Here is a 13,830-nt window from a genome sequence, read left to right as displayed (position 1 = left end):
GTCTATAAAGCGAGGGCCGAGGACTCCAAGGCCTCTCTCCTAGATTCCCAAGCCAACCAATCTGATCTCGTTGTCCTACTCCTATATTAGCATTGTCTTTCTGCTCGAGATCTGGAAGGGGGACGTACGGCAGTAGTCCCATGGAGTTAACCTTCCAAACCGCCAGGGCCAGCGCCACGAATTGCATAGCGACGTATGCCAGCTTGACCTGCAGCATCTTGGCCTTGTTCGTTTCCGACTCGAACCTCTCAAAGGCCTGGTTGACCGCGGTGAGACCCATCAGAGGATTCTTGAAAGCCATGAAAACCATCATGATGCTGAAGATCTGGAGGGAATTGCCAGACATGTACATCATGATGGCCGTCATTGGCAGGTTCTTGACCGGGGCGAGCGCCACCTCCCACGCCTTCTTCACTTTCAAAGTGTCCATCTCCTCGGGTGTCTGTTGCTTGCGCGGCTGAACAGCCTTTTGGTCCTTCTGCTTCTAAAGAGACAACTTAGCGACAGCAGATGTATGCGCAGTGCCGCAAAGAGCTTACCTTGGAGCCGGACGAGGTTTGCGACGGGTAGCCTTGGGGGTCGGAGATGCCGGGGACCTTGGACTTAGCGGCCGGGGGAGACTGCAGGTCTGCCACCCATCGCGGGACATTGCCGTTGACCAAAGCCATGCTTGGAGTGTTTGTGTCGATTTTCGGTGATCGGGCGAGCGGGTCAGAAGCTCAGGAACTCGGATGCAGGTGTTGAGACGAAAGCTAGCAAACAGTCGCGTGGGTGGGTGATGACGAGCTGTCGTTGGAAAGCAGTTCTCCACAGAACGGGCCGGCTAAACCTAGGCAACGCGCACCCCACGCGGTTGACAGCGGTTGTTCAGCGCCTGGGCTCGCTTATTCCTATCGGCTGACCGATAAGGCCCAGTTTCGGACCTGTTGCACTCCACCGCGGAACGGCGGGAGCTTTGGGATTCAACGTTGACCTTCCCCTTTAGCAATTAGAAATCGAAGCCCGGATTGCCCGCGAGACCCGAACGACGACAGACCGCGCCCGTACTGTTGCACTGAACGAAGTGAACCTCCGAACCCACGCCTCGATAGACGAACGGCCACAGCAGCTGGCGCAGAACAAGAGGGTTGTCCGGCATTCAGCTTGACGACGCGCTGATCGATCAGCAGCCTCTTCGATTGGCCGCAACCCCCCGGCACCAACGACGCATGTGACATCCCTTCTGCCTCTACACCCCTCCCACCATCCAAGACAAGTCAAGGAAGCACTGCGTCTTCCCGCCAATTTTTGCGACTACTTTTCGATCGAGTGGCTTGGCCCTAGTACAGGGAAGCCAAAGTCGACATACATCGCGCAGCTGGGCGTGAGGGGTCTGGGGTGTTATCGCCCACCACGACGCGATCAAGCACCGGTAAAGAGCTTGTCGGAGACCCGTTCGGAGGGATCTGTCTGAGAATCGCATTACGCACCACTACACCGACCGCTGTGTCTGATACGAGGAGAAGCCGTCATCATGTCGAGCGCACAGGGTGGAGGAGACTCCAAGTTGTTTGCCAGGGTAAGATCCGGTCCTCGTCTCTCTTGTTCCCTCTGCACATGTCTTTCTGTTGGATGGCATCCTTCATGAAATGTGTACCCAAAACCTCCGATGTTTGTCTAAGACAACTGGAGCTTGATATATGGAAGCTGTCCCCACGCGCCATCTTCCCCGCCGTCTCAAATATCAGCCTTGCTGTGCCTCGCGACCTCGAGCTTCAGCTTCCCCTCTCATCAGTCGGCGCAATCGCCGCCATTTCACCTCATAAGTCCCGCGTTGAATGCTATCCTCCTATGCGTCGCCCGCCATGTTTATGGCCTACGTACCCCCGCCGACTTATATCAATAAACTAACAACCTCAAAGGGCAAAGTCGCGGAACTGCGACTGGAGCTGAACAGCGGCGGCAAGAAGGACAAGAATTATGCGAGCAAGAAGATTGCTCTGAAGAAGATTGTCGCCAACATGACCATGAGCAACAACGACATGGTCGCGCTGTTCCCCGACATCATCGGCTGCATGCATATTCAGAGTCTGGAGATCAAGAAGATGTACGGCTTTTCAGTAGCTTCTCACAGGGCGTTCATCTGTTGACGATCGGTTTAGGTGCTTCTTGTTCCTGGTCAACTACGCAAGGATGCGACCAGAGATTGCCATTCAGGCTATTCCCGTGCTGGAGCAGGTGAGCGTGGCAACTTGATCTAATCTGAGATGTTGGTTGATTAACTTCATCCAAGGATATGGAGGATCACAACCCGCTGGTCAGAGCGCTGGCCCTGAGAACAATGTCCTACATACACGTCCGAGAATTTGTCGAGGCGACTGTGCCTCTGGTCAAGCACATGTTGAAGGATGCGGATCCATACGTAAGAAAGACGGCCGCATTCTGTGTCGCAAAGCTTTACGACCACGATCGGCGCATGATCGAGGGCTCAGATCTGATCGACAGGCTTAATACGCTTCTAAGAGACGATAACCCCACTGTGGTGGCTAGTGCGCTAGCATCATTGATGGACATTTGGGAGCGGAGCGACGCCATCAAGCTCACAATTGACTACAGCAATGCCTCCAAGATGGTAGCCATCCTCCCTGACTGCTCTGAGTAGGTACTTTCCAACCCTTTGCGAAGTCCACTACTGACACGATGGCAGATGGGGCCAAACATACATTCTCGAAGCACTCATGTCATACGTGCCCCAGGAGTCAGGGGAAGCCTTGCTTCTCGCAGAGCGCATATCGCCGCGCCTGTCGCATTCAAACTCGGCCGTCGTTCTCACCTGTATCCGTGTCGTTCTGTACCTCATGAACTACATCTCGGACCAGAGACAGATTGCCATCTTGTGCAAGAAGCTATCGCCTCCGCTAGTGACGCTTCTGGCCAAGGGTCCAGAAGTGCAGTATCTCGCCCTGCGCAACGCTCTTTTGATTTTGCAGCGTCGACCTGAAGTCTTGCGCAACGACATCCGCGTCTTCTTTTGCAAGTACAACGATCCCATTTACGTCAAGGTTACGAAGCTGGAGCTCATCTTCATGCTTGCCAACGAAAACAACATCGACGAGGTTCTCACCGAACTTAGAGAGTACGCGACCGAAATCGACGTTCACTTTGTGCGCAAGGCTGTGCGAGCGATCGGCAAGCTTGCCATCAAGATCGAACCGGCATCGCGGCAGTGTATCAACCTGCTCCTCGAACTGGTAGCGACCAAAATCACGTATATTGTACAAGAGGCCACGGTCGTTATTAGGAATATCTTCCGCAAGTATCCCAACCAGTACGAGTCAATCATCGGCACCCTTTGCGAACATCTGGATTCTCTTGACGAGCCGGAAGCAAAGGCTGCCATGGTCTGGGTTATTGGACAGTACGCAGACAGAATAGAGAACAGCGAAGCACTCCTGGAGGACTTCCTGTACTCGTTTGCGGAAGAGCCGGTAGAAGTGCAGCTGGCATTGCTCACGGCAACCGTCAAGCTCTTTATCCAGAGACCGACCAAGGGTCAAGAGCTGGTGCCTCGCGTCTTGAAGTGGGCGACCGAAGAGACGGACAACCCGGATCTTAGAGACAGAGCTTACATGTACTGGCGACTGCTGTCGACCGACATGGCCGCAGCCAAGCAGATCGTCATGGGAGAGAAGCCGCCCATTACAGCCGAATCCGAGCGACTCGACCCGGCCACCTTGGAGGAAATGTGCCTGAACGTGGGAACGCTCGCGACGGTCTACCTGAAGCCGGTGCAGACGGTGTTCCGCTCGGCGCGGCCAAAGAAGCTGACAGACTCGCCGGCGCTGCAGAAGCACCTGCTCCCGACGTCGATTGAGAACCAAAAGAGCCTGAGCATGCTGGGCATGGGCGGACAAGCGCAGGACTACAACATGCATAGCCAGCACGTCGCCAACGACGCGGCCAACGGGGGCAACCTGGCCCAGGCGGTCAACGATGCCGACGCGTACTTTAACAGCATCGGACCGCAGCAGATGGCGGCGATGAGGATCGACCAGGGAGACGTGTTTGGTGAAACCGGGGGATACGAGACTGGCTATGTGGTCAACCAGCACGCACCGCAGCAGGTGGTGCAGCCGGCGCAAGGGAGCAACGGTGACTTGTTGGTACTCTGAAAAGAGTATGGTATGAGCCAGGCAAAGTGTGGGAGGATTTTGCTGTAGAATACGAACAAAAGGTTATCCTCAATATTGTAGTAATGGCAGCGCGAGGTAAAGTTGACGATTGGTCAATTCGACAACGCAATCAGGGAAGCCAAACTTAATCTGAACTAATATCAGCGCCCCTGGGGATACGTAGGCTGTGTACTTGGTTTTTTTTTTCTTTTGGTGGTCATCTTTCTGGAAGAAAAAGAATAGCTCATGAAACCCAAAGAAACCTGCAGATCACATTCTTCTGGCACCAATCTCTCCAACAACTTCTTCGGTGCATGTGTGAGCAGGTGGCAGTCATATTCAGCAGGGCTTGCGGTGTGGTCAAAGGAAACAAAAGTCAGCCATTTGAGGGTTCAGACAAAGACGAGACCAAAGTTCTGCAATGCGGGCGCACGACAAGATCTTGTCTAGCGGCGGGTCTGACGGGAAGTCTAAGGGGACGGCCGGAACCTTGAGTTGAGTCCAGAGCATCCAGTCGATAGGAACGGATGAAGGGGCAGGACAGTATTTAGGTATATCGGGAGGTAAATAAGGGAAAATGAAGAGCAGTGGGAGATGTGGCGGCGCAGAAGACCGGCTCCGGCTTTTGAATTATGAGGTGCCGCGCCTGCTTGGATACCTTGGACAAGGCAAAGGAAGCTTAGCTTGTGCGGCTGTCTACTTGTTGTTGTTTTTTCACGGTGTGGTTGACAACTCGGGTATGACAAGTGAGACTCGGGCGCAAGACCGGTTTCTTGGGGCTGGATGCTGGTCTGCAGCCCAAGCGGGCGGGGGGTTCCTATTTGTTTCTTTCGTCACCCCGCGATTTTTGCCCGGACAGAGATCGTCGATCCGTGGACCCGGGGTAGAAGGAATGGACCGCTCAAGGACAGTGGAGTTGGGCTATTTCTTCTTATTTTGTTGGTTCTTTTCTTTTTCTCGTTCTCCAAGTTGTTGGATTGAGGGGAAGGAAGAGATGTGATGGGAGATGGTCATCTTCTGCTCGTTTACGATGCAAGACACCGTTCAATGCATCCGTTCCCGGTTGCCCCGACGAAGGATGCCAACAATGGCGTTGAACCGACGTCAACAGCGACCCAAAGGAGAAGGAGATTCGGGCTGCCCTCGGTGGACCATGGCTGGCCATCTTCGACCGTCTGCTACCTCCAAAGGGATTGGTTGGGAATCCCGGGCGTCCTTTCCGCTGGAACCGTGGATGGATCGAGTCGCCCGACGACAACGCCTCCGATCTGGTCAGAAAAGCTTGGGGAGTCTGGATGCGGCAGGCCTGTGAAGTGAGTGTCCTCGAGTGTGGCACATTTCACGGTTGCTCTTCTACCCTTCTATCCATGGCTTGTGTCTTCAACTCCTCGTCGACACATCAATCTGGAATTGCTCGATAGGCTCGATGGATAGTATCCTCCCACCACAGCAGATTGGCAACAAGAGCCTCACTTTTCACCTGTAGGCAGTAGGGCACCAGGTCGAAAGGGGAAAGCTCGTGCCTGCCTTCGACTGCTTCCTCTCCACACCCTGAGAGTTTTGAGTAAGTGCGTGCACTACATTGGCTCCCCCCGTGCTGCGTGCGCTCTTGGTGTCAAATACGGCGATGGGGCGACGCGCGAAGTACGCCTGAGGAGAGTTTCGGGTTCCTGGCAGTCTTATCCCATCTTCAGAAACATCAACATAACACCTTACACACTGATCTGATGGTGCCTCCCTCAGAGAACGGGTAAGAGACAAAGCGGTGACGAGGCCAATCCTCCCTCTCGTAATGCTGCGAGGTCGTATCCGATCCTTTCAGCTTTTTGTTGCCTGCCATGGCCCCGACAAGGATCTGTTTCCCACACACGTACGGGGTGCTGCTGAAACATTGCACGTCTATATTCTTTTCCCGTCCTTGGGGTGAAGAGGGGGGGGATTTCGGATGCCCAGATACGGGGCGCCATGTCGGGGGACCGCAGGTTGGCCTGTCCCTGTGAAGAAGGGGAACCGGTGAAAGAGGTCCATCGGTGGGTACGTAGCGGAACAGGCGCAGACTCGACCGACTACTGAGGCGCCTGGCTGCAGACGGAATGAGTGATTGTTGTAGGGAGTACTTGGTGGTTGGTCTTAGTTAGTGGCGATTGCACTGACTGTTGGAAATTTGACAGCGGTATCGGCGCGCACTCGCTCGTCACGGCGTGCATATCACGGCGTCGTGCCATTTGATCCTTTCCATTCCCTCGCTCCCGTTCCCGTTTCCACTGCGAGACGCCCAGATCTGGGGGACGAAAGGAATGCAGACGGTGCGTGCGGTTGAGAATGTGTCACATTGCGAGATAGCGTCCTCCTCTGTAGCGGTGACGGCGGGGAATTGCATCCGTGGGCCCCGCGGTCGACTTAGCGACGGCTGCTGGGACGGTAGCCTTGGCCGAGTCCAACAGGCGTGAAAACATTGGTATTGGTATCGAGGAAGGGGGACAGTCAGGTCTCGAAAAGGAGAAACGATCTGGACAAGCGCTGGAATTGAGGGCTTGGGAAAGAAAGCGTACGGGAAGGAAGACCTGGAGAGGGTCGATGTTTCCCCCTCAAGCTTCATGGTGTTGTTCCTTCTTGATATGCATGTGTACGGATATTCGCACTTACCTTATTTGTGAACCGCCAATTCCCTCCTTCTCTTCAAACCTGCGTCTCCTCGACAACCTGCTCGCATTGATTTCCCACCAGAAGAAGCATACTTCGACCTAAGAATCGTTGCCTGCAAGGAGCAGAGAGTCGAGTGAGAAAGGAAGATTCAGAGGGAAAACACGGCAACCACGCCGTTCGCTGTACTTCCATCGAGAACCCATCGTCATTCCAGCTTCCTGACGATTACAGTGCTGAGTGTAGGTTTCCTGCTTCCCACTTTGTCTCGATTTGAGATAATTCTGGCCATTTCCTGCGCTCTGGCTTTTGAGCAGCTACCTAGGTTGTCGCAACAGCACACGTCAACAGTCACGAACCAGCAACCGAGATTTGATGACTGAGAGAGAGAGAGAGAGAGAGCTTGTGACACCACTCACTCTCCACAACACCCTCGACCCTTGATCGGCCGCGCCCTTTGCTGCCGGTATCCGCCGCCGCCGCCGCCGCGTTTATCGCCATCGCCGCCGCCGCTACCGTAGCAGCTTTGTCAAGGAGGGCCTCATAGACGAAACAGGCTGCACGACTCGACTGATACCGACCGCTCGGAAATTCGACGGGAGACGACGTGATTGCCAGGTGCATCGTTATAGCACCACCCTGTCTGGTCCTCGCTCTACCTAGACTACCTCGGACCACCATCCTTTTCCTCGAGGCACTTTTCTGCTTGGGACAGCGTGATAGTGAGGCAACAATTCAAAGGACGACTAAACGCCGCTTCGGCAGCGAAACACCGCAGTCATAACCATCTACTTTGGCAGCACCTACCTCTCACTTCACATTCCCTACGTTGCTCATTCATATAATTATACACTACGCATACCTGGCACCCTCCGCGACATTTCCGCCCCCAGCGAAACTTGGAACGGAATCATTGCCGAGCCAACCTGCCCAGTTCACCACCCACCCGAGCCCAACGCTTGTAGTGAGGAGAGTCCAGCCTGCAGGTGGAAAGAGAGACAACCACGGCCCACGGTCCACGGCCCACGAGCCACGAGCCGCGCTACCAAGTTCCGTCAAGCCATCTCCCCCCATTCGACATCCTCTCCAGGTCCCGTCCTTCTCCAACTCGGCTCCGGGCCCCCATTTTATCCTTACTTCCTTTTTCCCACCTTTTGGACTGGTCCATGTCCCACGCCTTAGATGCACTGATCACCCGCCTTTCCCATCCGCTTCCGCCTTCAGCGTTCCCGTCCAACATCCTGAACGAAACCCCCTCCAATCCTGGCAACTGCCACAACACCGGCCTCGCTACCCACGCCAACTGGTACCATCCCGACCGGCGTCTTTGCGTCGCTGTGCCTTGGCGTCTGACCGTCTCACCCGACGCCTGCTATTCATCCTCCCCCGACTCTCTTCCGCGGAACGCTGAGATCCCACCTGTCAAAATAACCTCGCCTATTTCGCGACCTGCTGCATGCCTTGAGCCATTGCACACGAATCGATTCCAACCACACTCACCGCGAATCCGCGCTCCCCGAGGCTCGACACCGCTGTCCTTGCCTGTGATCCGCAATGACCGACACCAAGCCTGCCGACGCCAACACGACCGTCGGCCAACCACTCAAAGATTCTTCGGCTGAGCCAAAGGATACCATCCCCATGAAGAACCTTCCGCAGGCCTCGTCGACGGAAGCCGGCGTCGCGGCCGTAGACGCAACGAAGATGACGACGACGACTTCATCAAACAAGACATCCGGCGCTGCGGCATCAACACAGCTCGAAGCCGGCAATTCGACGACGGGCGACGCCGATGATTCAATCGAGCAGTCGACTAAAGGAAAGGAGAAGGACTCGGTTTCCTCACCAGCGACCAAGACCCAAGATGACTCCATGGCCATCGGCCCTTCTGTTGATGACGTCCAACCCGTCAGCAGCTCCCCAGCAGATGGCCCGGTATGCAACATCACGCTGTTGCTCACTACCGGTGCACGACACCCTTACAAATTGGATGAAAAGTACTTGACAAAGAGAAACGTCAATGTTCCTGGATTGACCGAGGCGGGAAAGAAGGATCCTTTCACAATCAGTGTCTACACCTTAAAGGAACTCATTCTAAGAGAGTGGCGTGAAGAATGGGATGCCAAGCCTGCGAGCCCCAGCAGCATCCGTTTGATTCATTTCGGAAAGCTGTTGGACGATAAGGACCAACTGAAACGTAGGCTTTCCCTCACGGCGGCATCTTACTTAATGATACTGTTTCTAACATTGTTGTAGAATACCACTTTAGCGCAGAGGCAGCCAACGTCGTACACATGACTGTCCGGCCAGCCGATATCGTCGAGGAAGAAGAACCCAAGGGCGGCAACAAGTCGACCTCTGGCGGTGGCCGTAACCGAGAAGGTGGCGGTGGATGCTGTGTCATCTTATGAACGAAACGGTCCAAAGATCTGGGCCTTTTCTCTTGCGATCATCACTCCTTTCCTTTTTAACCTTTCCCCGCCCAACAAGAGCCATTCCTTTCTACGGGGGAGAATGACATGCATGGAAGAAGAGCGGGCGAGGAAGGACTTCCCTGGATCGACCTGGCTTGAGCGCTCTGCATGGTACACAATACAAAGAGGCAGGGGCCTGGCTAGGGTCACGGTGTCGACAATGCATGCAATTCCAGATGTGCCCAGAACGGATGGGCTGGCCGGCCTGGTGAGGCTTTCGGTTATGGTGTTGCTTCGGGTCTTTTTTCTCATGTCTTGTGTGTCTCTCTCTCTTTGGAGGCCACCCCGACATCCACCGAGCGTATTACAAAGAGCGAAGACAATAAGGGGACATTAGGAGTACGGCGGCGTATCATAGCTTTGTGTATTTGTTCTGGTTGATTCTTTCTCCACGCACCATCTATGGGTGTCTTGTCCATAGGATAGTAGAACGCATTCTGTTCCATCTTCCCGTTGAACTCGGACGCTGTAAGAAATTCCTTCTATGGCTTTGGCATCCCCTATGCTGCGTCCTCTATGCCGCGCCGTCCACAAATCGTGACGCATGTCGTAGTAATACAATTTCAACCCTGGTCCTCTTCCCGTCTCTCGGACTCAGGAGCCTTGCTACTCTCGGTCTCTCTATCCCTCATTTTCCTTTCCTCAAATCTTGAGCTTCCTTTCCATTTCGTCGTGCATGCCAACGATGCCCACGCTCTCCTCGCCCGAGTAGACATCCTCCCACGTGACGCTCGCGTCCTTGCCGCGGAGGATCTCCTCGTGAACGCTAGCCTTCTGACCGCCGAGAGCGAGGGGCCGCCACTCGCCGTTCTGAGTGATCTTGAGTTCCATCTGGCGGCGGATGGGCTCCGCCAGGCCGAATGTGCGACGAAGCGTCTCCATGCGCATGCCCTCCTGCGTGGCCTCCCAGTTCTTGAGGCGGGACTCGAGGGGGTGGGCGCTCGCGGCGACGTTGTCTTTGGCGTCGTAAGCGCTCTGACCGACGCCGGCGCGGAGGGTGTCGTGGACGCCTGGGGCCGAGGGGGCGTTGGCACCGGCGGCGAAGGTTGTGGGTTGGTTTGCGGCGGGGACGATTCGCATCTGGAAGGGGAGTTTGATGTTAGCTTTTGGGGAGGAGTCGAATGGGACATGAGGAGATGGGCGAAATTACGTACCGACATCTTGAATATCCTTTTTGCGGTGGACTGTGGTTAGGGAAGAGGGTGATTGTTTGGGGTTGTTTGATGGGTATTGAGCTGGATGACTGAGTGACGACTCTGGGAGCTTGCGCTTCGGTGATGTGCCTGGAGCTGTCCGCCCTGTGTTGCTGCTGCTCCCACCCAATCCCGCCATTACCTCAGCGGGAAATATGCACGTGACTTCCAGGCTGAAATGCAGGCGCGGCAACAACCTAGCCTTAGCTTACCTGATCCCTGTCCGTCTTTCCTTCCGCTCCCCGGCCTAGCATGGGATCCACACGGGTGGGGCGATGACGGCCGAGCTTCACACCGAGATCGCAGCTCGTTTACATACAAAAAGTCCGGGGAAAGCTGCTCTTGCCGATGCCCCGGGCTTTTCGGGAGAGGAGTAGAGTCACAGAGTGAACACCCACGCCACGGAACGCCACGACATGAGGAAAATGGTGGTTGATCAACGCTGAGTATATATGCGCATACACACACTCATTCATTCTTCCACCCAAAAGCATACACACACAATGCGGATACCGAATCGTTCTCCCCCGATCTTGAGGATCGCCAACGGCTCCTTCTACCGCCACCATCCCAACACTCACACGACGCAGCCGAACCCGCCTCTCTTCACCGACCTGAACCTCGAGCTGCCCTCCTTTGCCGAGAAAAAGAGCCATTGGTGCATCGTCGGGCCCTCGCTCTCGGGGAAGACGACGCTATTGCAGGTTCTCAGGGGACAGCACCTTGCGATCCCGCCCACGGCGCGTACGTACCCGTACCTCTCCACCGATGAAGTTCCCGCACGTCTACGGAGCGCGAACAAAGCGATACAGTACGTCGGCTTTGACGGCGACAACGGGCTGGGTGCCAGCCATACCACGAGCGCGTACCTCGCCGCGCGGTACGAGTCGAGGAGGGAGAAAACGGATTTCTCGCTGAGGGACTATCTTCTCGGCAACACGGAGCTGAACCCGCTGGAAACGCTTCCCGGTGAGGAGGACCTGATACCCCGGGCGCTCGTGGAGAGGGTCGTTGCGGACCTGAGGCTGGAGCCGCTGCTGGATCTACCCGTCGCGTTCCTGAGCAACGGGCAGGGGAGGCGGGCGCGCATCGCGAGGGCGCTGCTGGCGACGCCCGAGATGCTACTGCTAGACGAGCCGTTTGTGGGGCTCGATCCGCCGACGGTGGCGTCGCTGAGCCCCGTATTGAGGGTGCTGGCTGAGCGGGCGAGCCCGCGGCTCGTACTCAGTGCGCGGCCGCAGGATCCGTTGCCCGAGTGGATCACACATCTGATTTATTTGCGCAGTGACTGCCAGATTGGTTCGATGGGTCCCAAGACCGAGGTGCTGGAGGGGCTCAGGAAGTATGTTCGGGGTGTTTGGAAGGGCGGGCTGAAGGAGGACGAGAGGCTTCCTGTGCACTCGCTCATGGAGATGGGCAAGGTTTTGACAGCCAAGGGCGTGGAAGGGGACGGGCTTGTGGCGGCGAGCGAGAAGGATCTGCATGCTGCTAAGTCTGCCGCTTCTACTAAATTGTCGACTGCGGAGACGGCTGTTGGTGAGCCGTTGGTTGAGATGGATGGCTGTCAAGTGAGGTATGGAAGCAAGATTGCGCTGGGCAACTGGTCTCAGGACACGCCGTCTGGGCCCAAGGACGGGTTGATATGGACTGTCCGGAGAGGAGAGCGATGGGGCGTGTTTGGTCCAAACGGGTCGGGCAAGACCACTGTCGTCTCGCTTCTATGCTCCGACCACCCTCAGACGTATTCTCTTCCCATTAAGCTATTCGGCAGAAGCAGACTACCCGAACCTGGTTCTGGCCAACGACCTGTCACGTTCTGGGACATACAGTCACGCATTGGACACTCGAGTCCGGAGGTTCATCAGCACATGCCCCGCGGCCTGACTGTTCGACAAGTCCTGGAGAACGCCTGGGCAGATACGTTCAAAGGCATCCCTGTCCTCGACGACGAAGCACGCGGCAAAGTCGAGGCGACGTTGCAATGGTTCACGTCGGAGCTCAACCCGGGATATCAAAAGGCTTCCTCTACCACCGCAAGTGGCAGCAGCAGCAATGATCTCTCCTGGTCAGACAACTACCTCTTTGGCGGCCTATCCTTTAGCGCCCAGCGGATCGCGCTGTTGCTGCGGGCTGTCATCAAGAACGCTGACGTGGTGGTGCTCGACGAGGCTTTCAGCGGCATGGACGACGCGGTGCGGGACAAGTGTATGCTCTTTCTCGCTTGGGGGGAAGAGAAGGCATACAGCGGGGAGCGCATCGTGGACAGCGAGGTCGCCAAGACGGGCCGAGTGAGGGTCAAGGGTCTGAGTGACCGGCAGGCGTTGATCTGCATCAGCCACATCAAAGAGGAGGTGCCGGATTGCGTGCGGGAATGGATCTGCCTGCCTGAGGCCAACGAAGGGTTGCCAGCGCGGTTTGGACGGTTTGATGGGCCGTTGAGGACGGATGAGAAGCGGTGGAGGGCGCTCTGGGGCGTGTGAGAGGAGGGTTCGCATATCCCGAGCCCGAGTCCCATGTTTTTCTGTAGAAAATTCACAGTGGGGAACCATGTGAATCAAAAGTACAATGGCATTGAGAGTACGAGGGAAGGGAACGCGAATAGACTTTTGGTGGATATAGAAGTAGGTGAAAGCTTACCCCAGAGCTGAGCTGCACATCATCCATGCGGGATAGATACCTTATCTTAAAGAGAGTCGCATCTGGAAAAGATGGACGTTGAATGCTAAAAGAAATCATCCAAGCCCTCACTCCTCTCCTCCATCGTGGGCCTGTCAAAGCTACCTACTTACCTGACTGCGTTATAGCGCAAAGATCATGTTGTGCCCCCGGGTGCAACAGTTGACAGATTCCGGCGGAGACCAGCAGTGAGTGACCTGATGAGGTGCATGAGGTGCAAGGTATAAGGTGAGTGACGAAAATGTCTGTTCCCACCTCCAATCCGTTTTGGGCGACGGGGCTCAGGAACGGCCAGCGGGTCCCAGAGGCGCTAGCAAGCCGCTAACCGCTACGAGGTAACGAGGATCCCGCCATCAGGCTCAGCCCCCATGTCCAGACCCGCTTTTCGCAGCCGGGACACCACACGAATCCCATGCACCCATGGCCCGTTGCCCCGCCAACGCGATCAAAGTCCCCGATCCGCCCTGTTGCCCCTCGACACTCGCGGATGCGCTGGGAGAAAGAGAAAGAGAAAGGCGCAGAGTGATTGCCCATCCACGCGGTTTCTTTGTGCCTCCCCAGCCTCCCCAACTTTTGACCCTCCCTCCCGCAGCCTGATTTGCTTTACCTGCCTTGCTGCTGCTGCCCGCTCTCTCATACACATTGCTCCCTTATCATCTCTCGAGATCCCGCTTTGCCAAAAAGCTACCTAGT

The 13,830-nt window shown here is 55.8% G+C and overlaps 5 protein-coding genes across 5 annotated transcripts; 3 read left to right on the top strand and 2 right to left on the bottom strand.

Moving 5' to 3' along the window:
* Positions 1 to 2: 2 nt before the first annotated feature.
* On the bottom strand, positions 3 to 668 carry CORC01_02539 (uncharacterized protein; the record flags this gene model as incomplete). The annotated part of the gene is made up of 3 exons (XM_022614189.1): positions 3 to 75; positions 129 to 484; positions 540 to 668. The coding sequence occupies 3 exons, from the start codon at positions 666 to 668 to the stop codon at positions 3 to 5; spliced, it is 558 nt and encodes a 185-aa protein (XP_022479401.1).
* Positions 669 to 1,817: 1,149 nt separating this feature from the next.
* Positions 1,818 to 4,151, top strand: CORC01_02538 (uncharacterized protein; the record flags this gene model as incomplete). Its single annotated transcript, XM_022614188.1, has 4 exons — positions 1,818 to 2,086; positions 2,142 to 2,217; positions 2,273 to 2,637; positions 2,687 to 4,151. The coding sequence occupies 4 exons, from the start codon at positions 1,818 to 1,820 to the stop codon at positions 4,149 to 4,151; spliced, it is 2,175 nt and encodes a 724-aa protein (XP_022479400.1).
* A 4,197-nt stretch (positions 4,152 to 8,348) lies between these two features.
* CORC01_02537 (uncharacterized protein) lies at positions 8,349 to 9,205 on the top strand (the record flags this gene model as incomplete). Its single annotated transcript, XM_022614187.1, has 2 exons — positions 8,349 to 8,991; positions 9,051 to 9,205. 2 exons carry the CDS (start codon positions 8,349 to 8,351, stop codon positions 9,203 to 9,205), a joined length of 798 nt encoding a protein of 265 aa, XP_022479399.1.
* Positions 9,206 to 9,910: 705 nt separating this feature from the next.
* On the bottom strand, positions 9,911 to 10,428 carry CORC01_02536 (proteasome maturation factor UMP1; the record flags this gene model as incomplete). Its single annotated transcript, XM_022614186.1, has 2 exons — positions 9,911 to 10,348; positions 10,423 to 10,428. The coding sequence occupies 2 exons, from the start codon at positions 10,426 to 10,428 to the stop codon at positions 9,911 to 9,913; spliced, it is 444 nt and encodes a 147-aa protein (XP_022479398.1).
* A 536-nt stretch (positions 10,429 to 10,964) lies between these two features.
* On the top strand, positions 10,965 to 12,941 carry CORC01_02535 (ABC transporter; the record flags this gene model as incomplete). Its single annotated transcript, XM_022614185.1, has 1 exon — positions 10,965 to 12,941. The coding sequence occupies one exon, from the start codon at positions 10,965 to 10,967 to the stop codon at positions 12,939 to 12,941; it is 1,977 nt and encodes a 658-aa protein (XP_022479397.1).
* Positions 12,942 to 13,830: the final 889 nt, after the last annotated feature.

Source organism: Colletotrichum orchidophilum (assembly GCF_001831195.1).
Source record: "Colletotrichum orchidophilum strain IMI 309357 chromosome Unknown Scaffold_14.1, whole genome shotgun sequence".
In the NCBI taxonomy this organism is placed as follows: domain Eukaryota; kingdom Fungi; phylum Ascomycota; class Sordariomycetes; order Glomerellales; family Glomerellaceae; genus Colletotrichum; species Colletotrichum orchidophilum.
The sequence above is the reverse complement of the archived record's forward strand: the minus strand, read 5'-3'. Positions and strand labels throughout refer to the sequence as shown.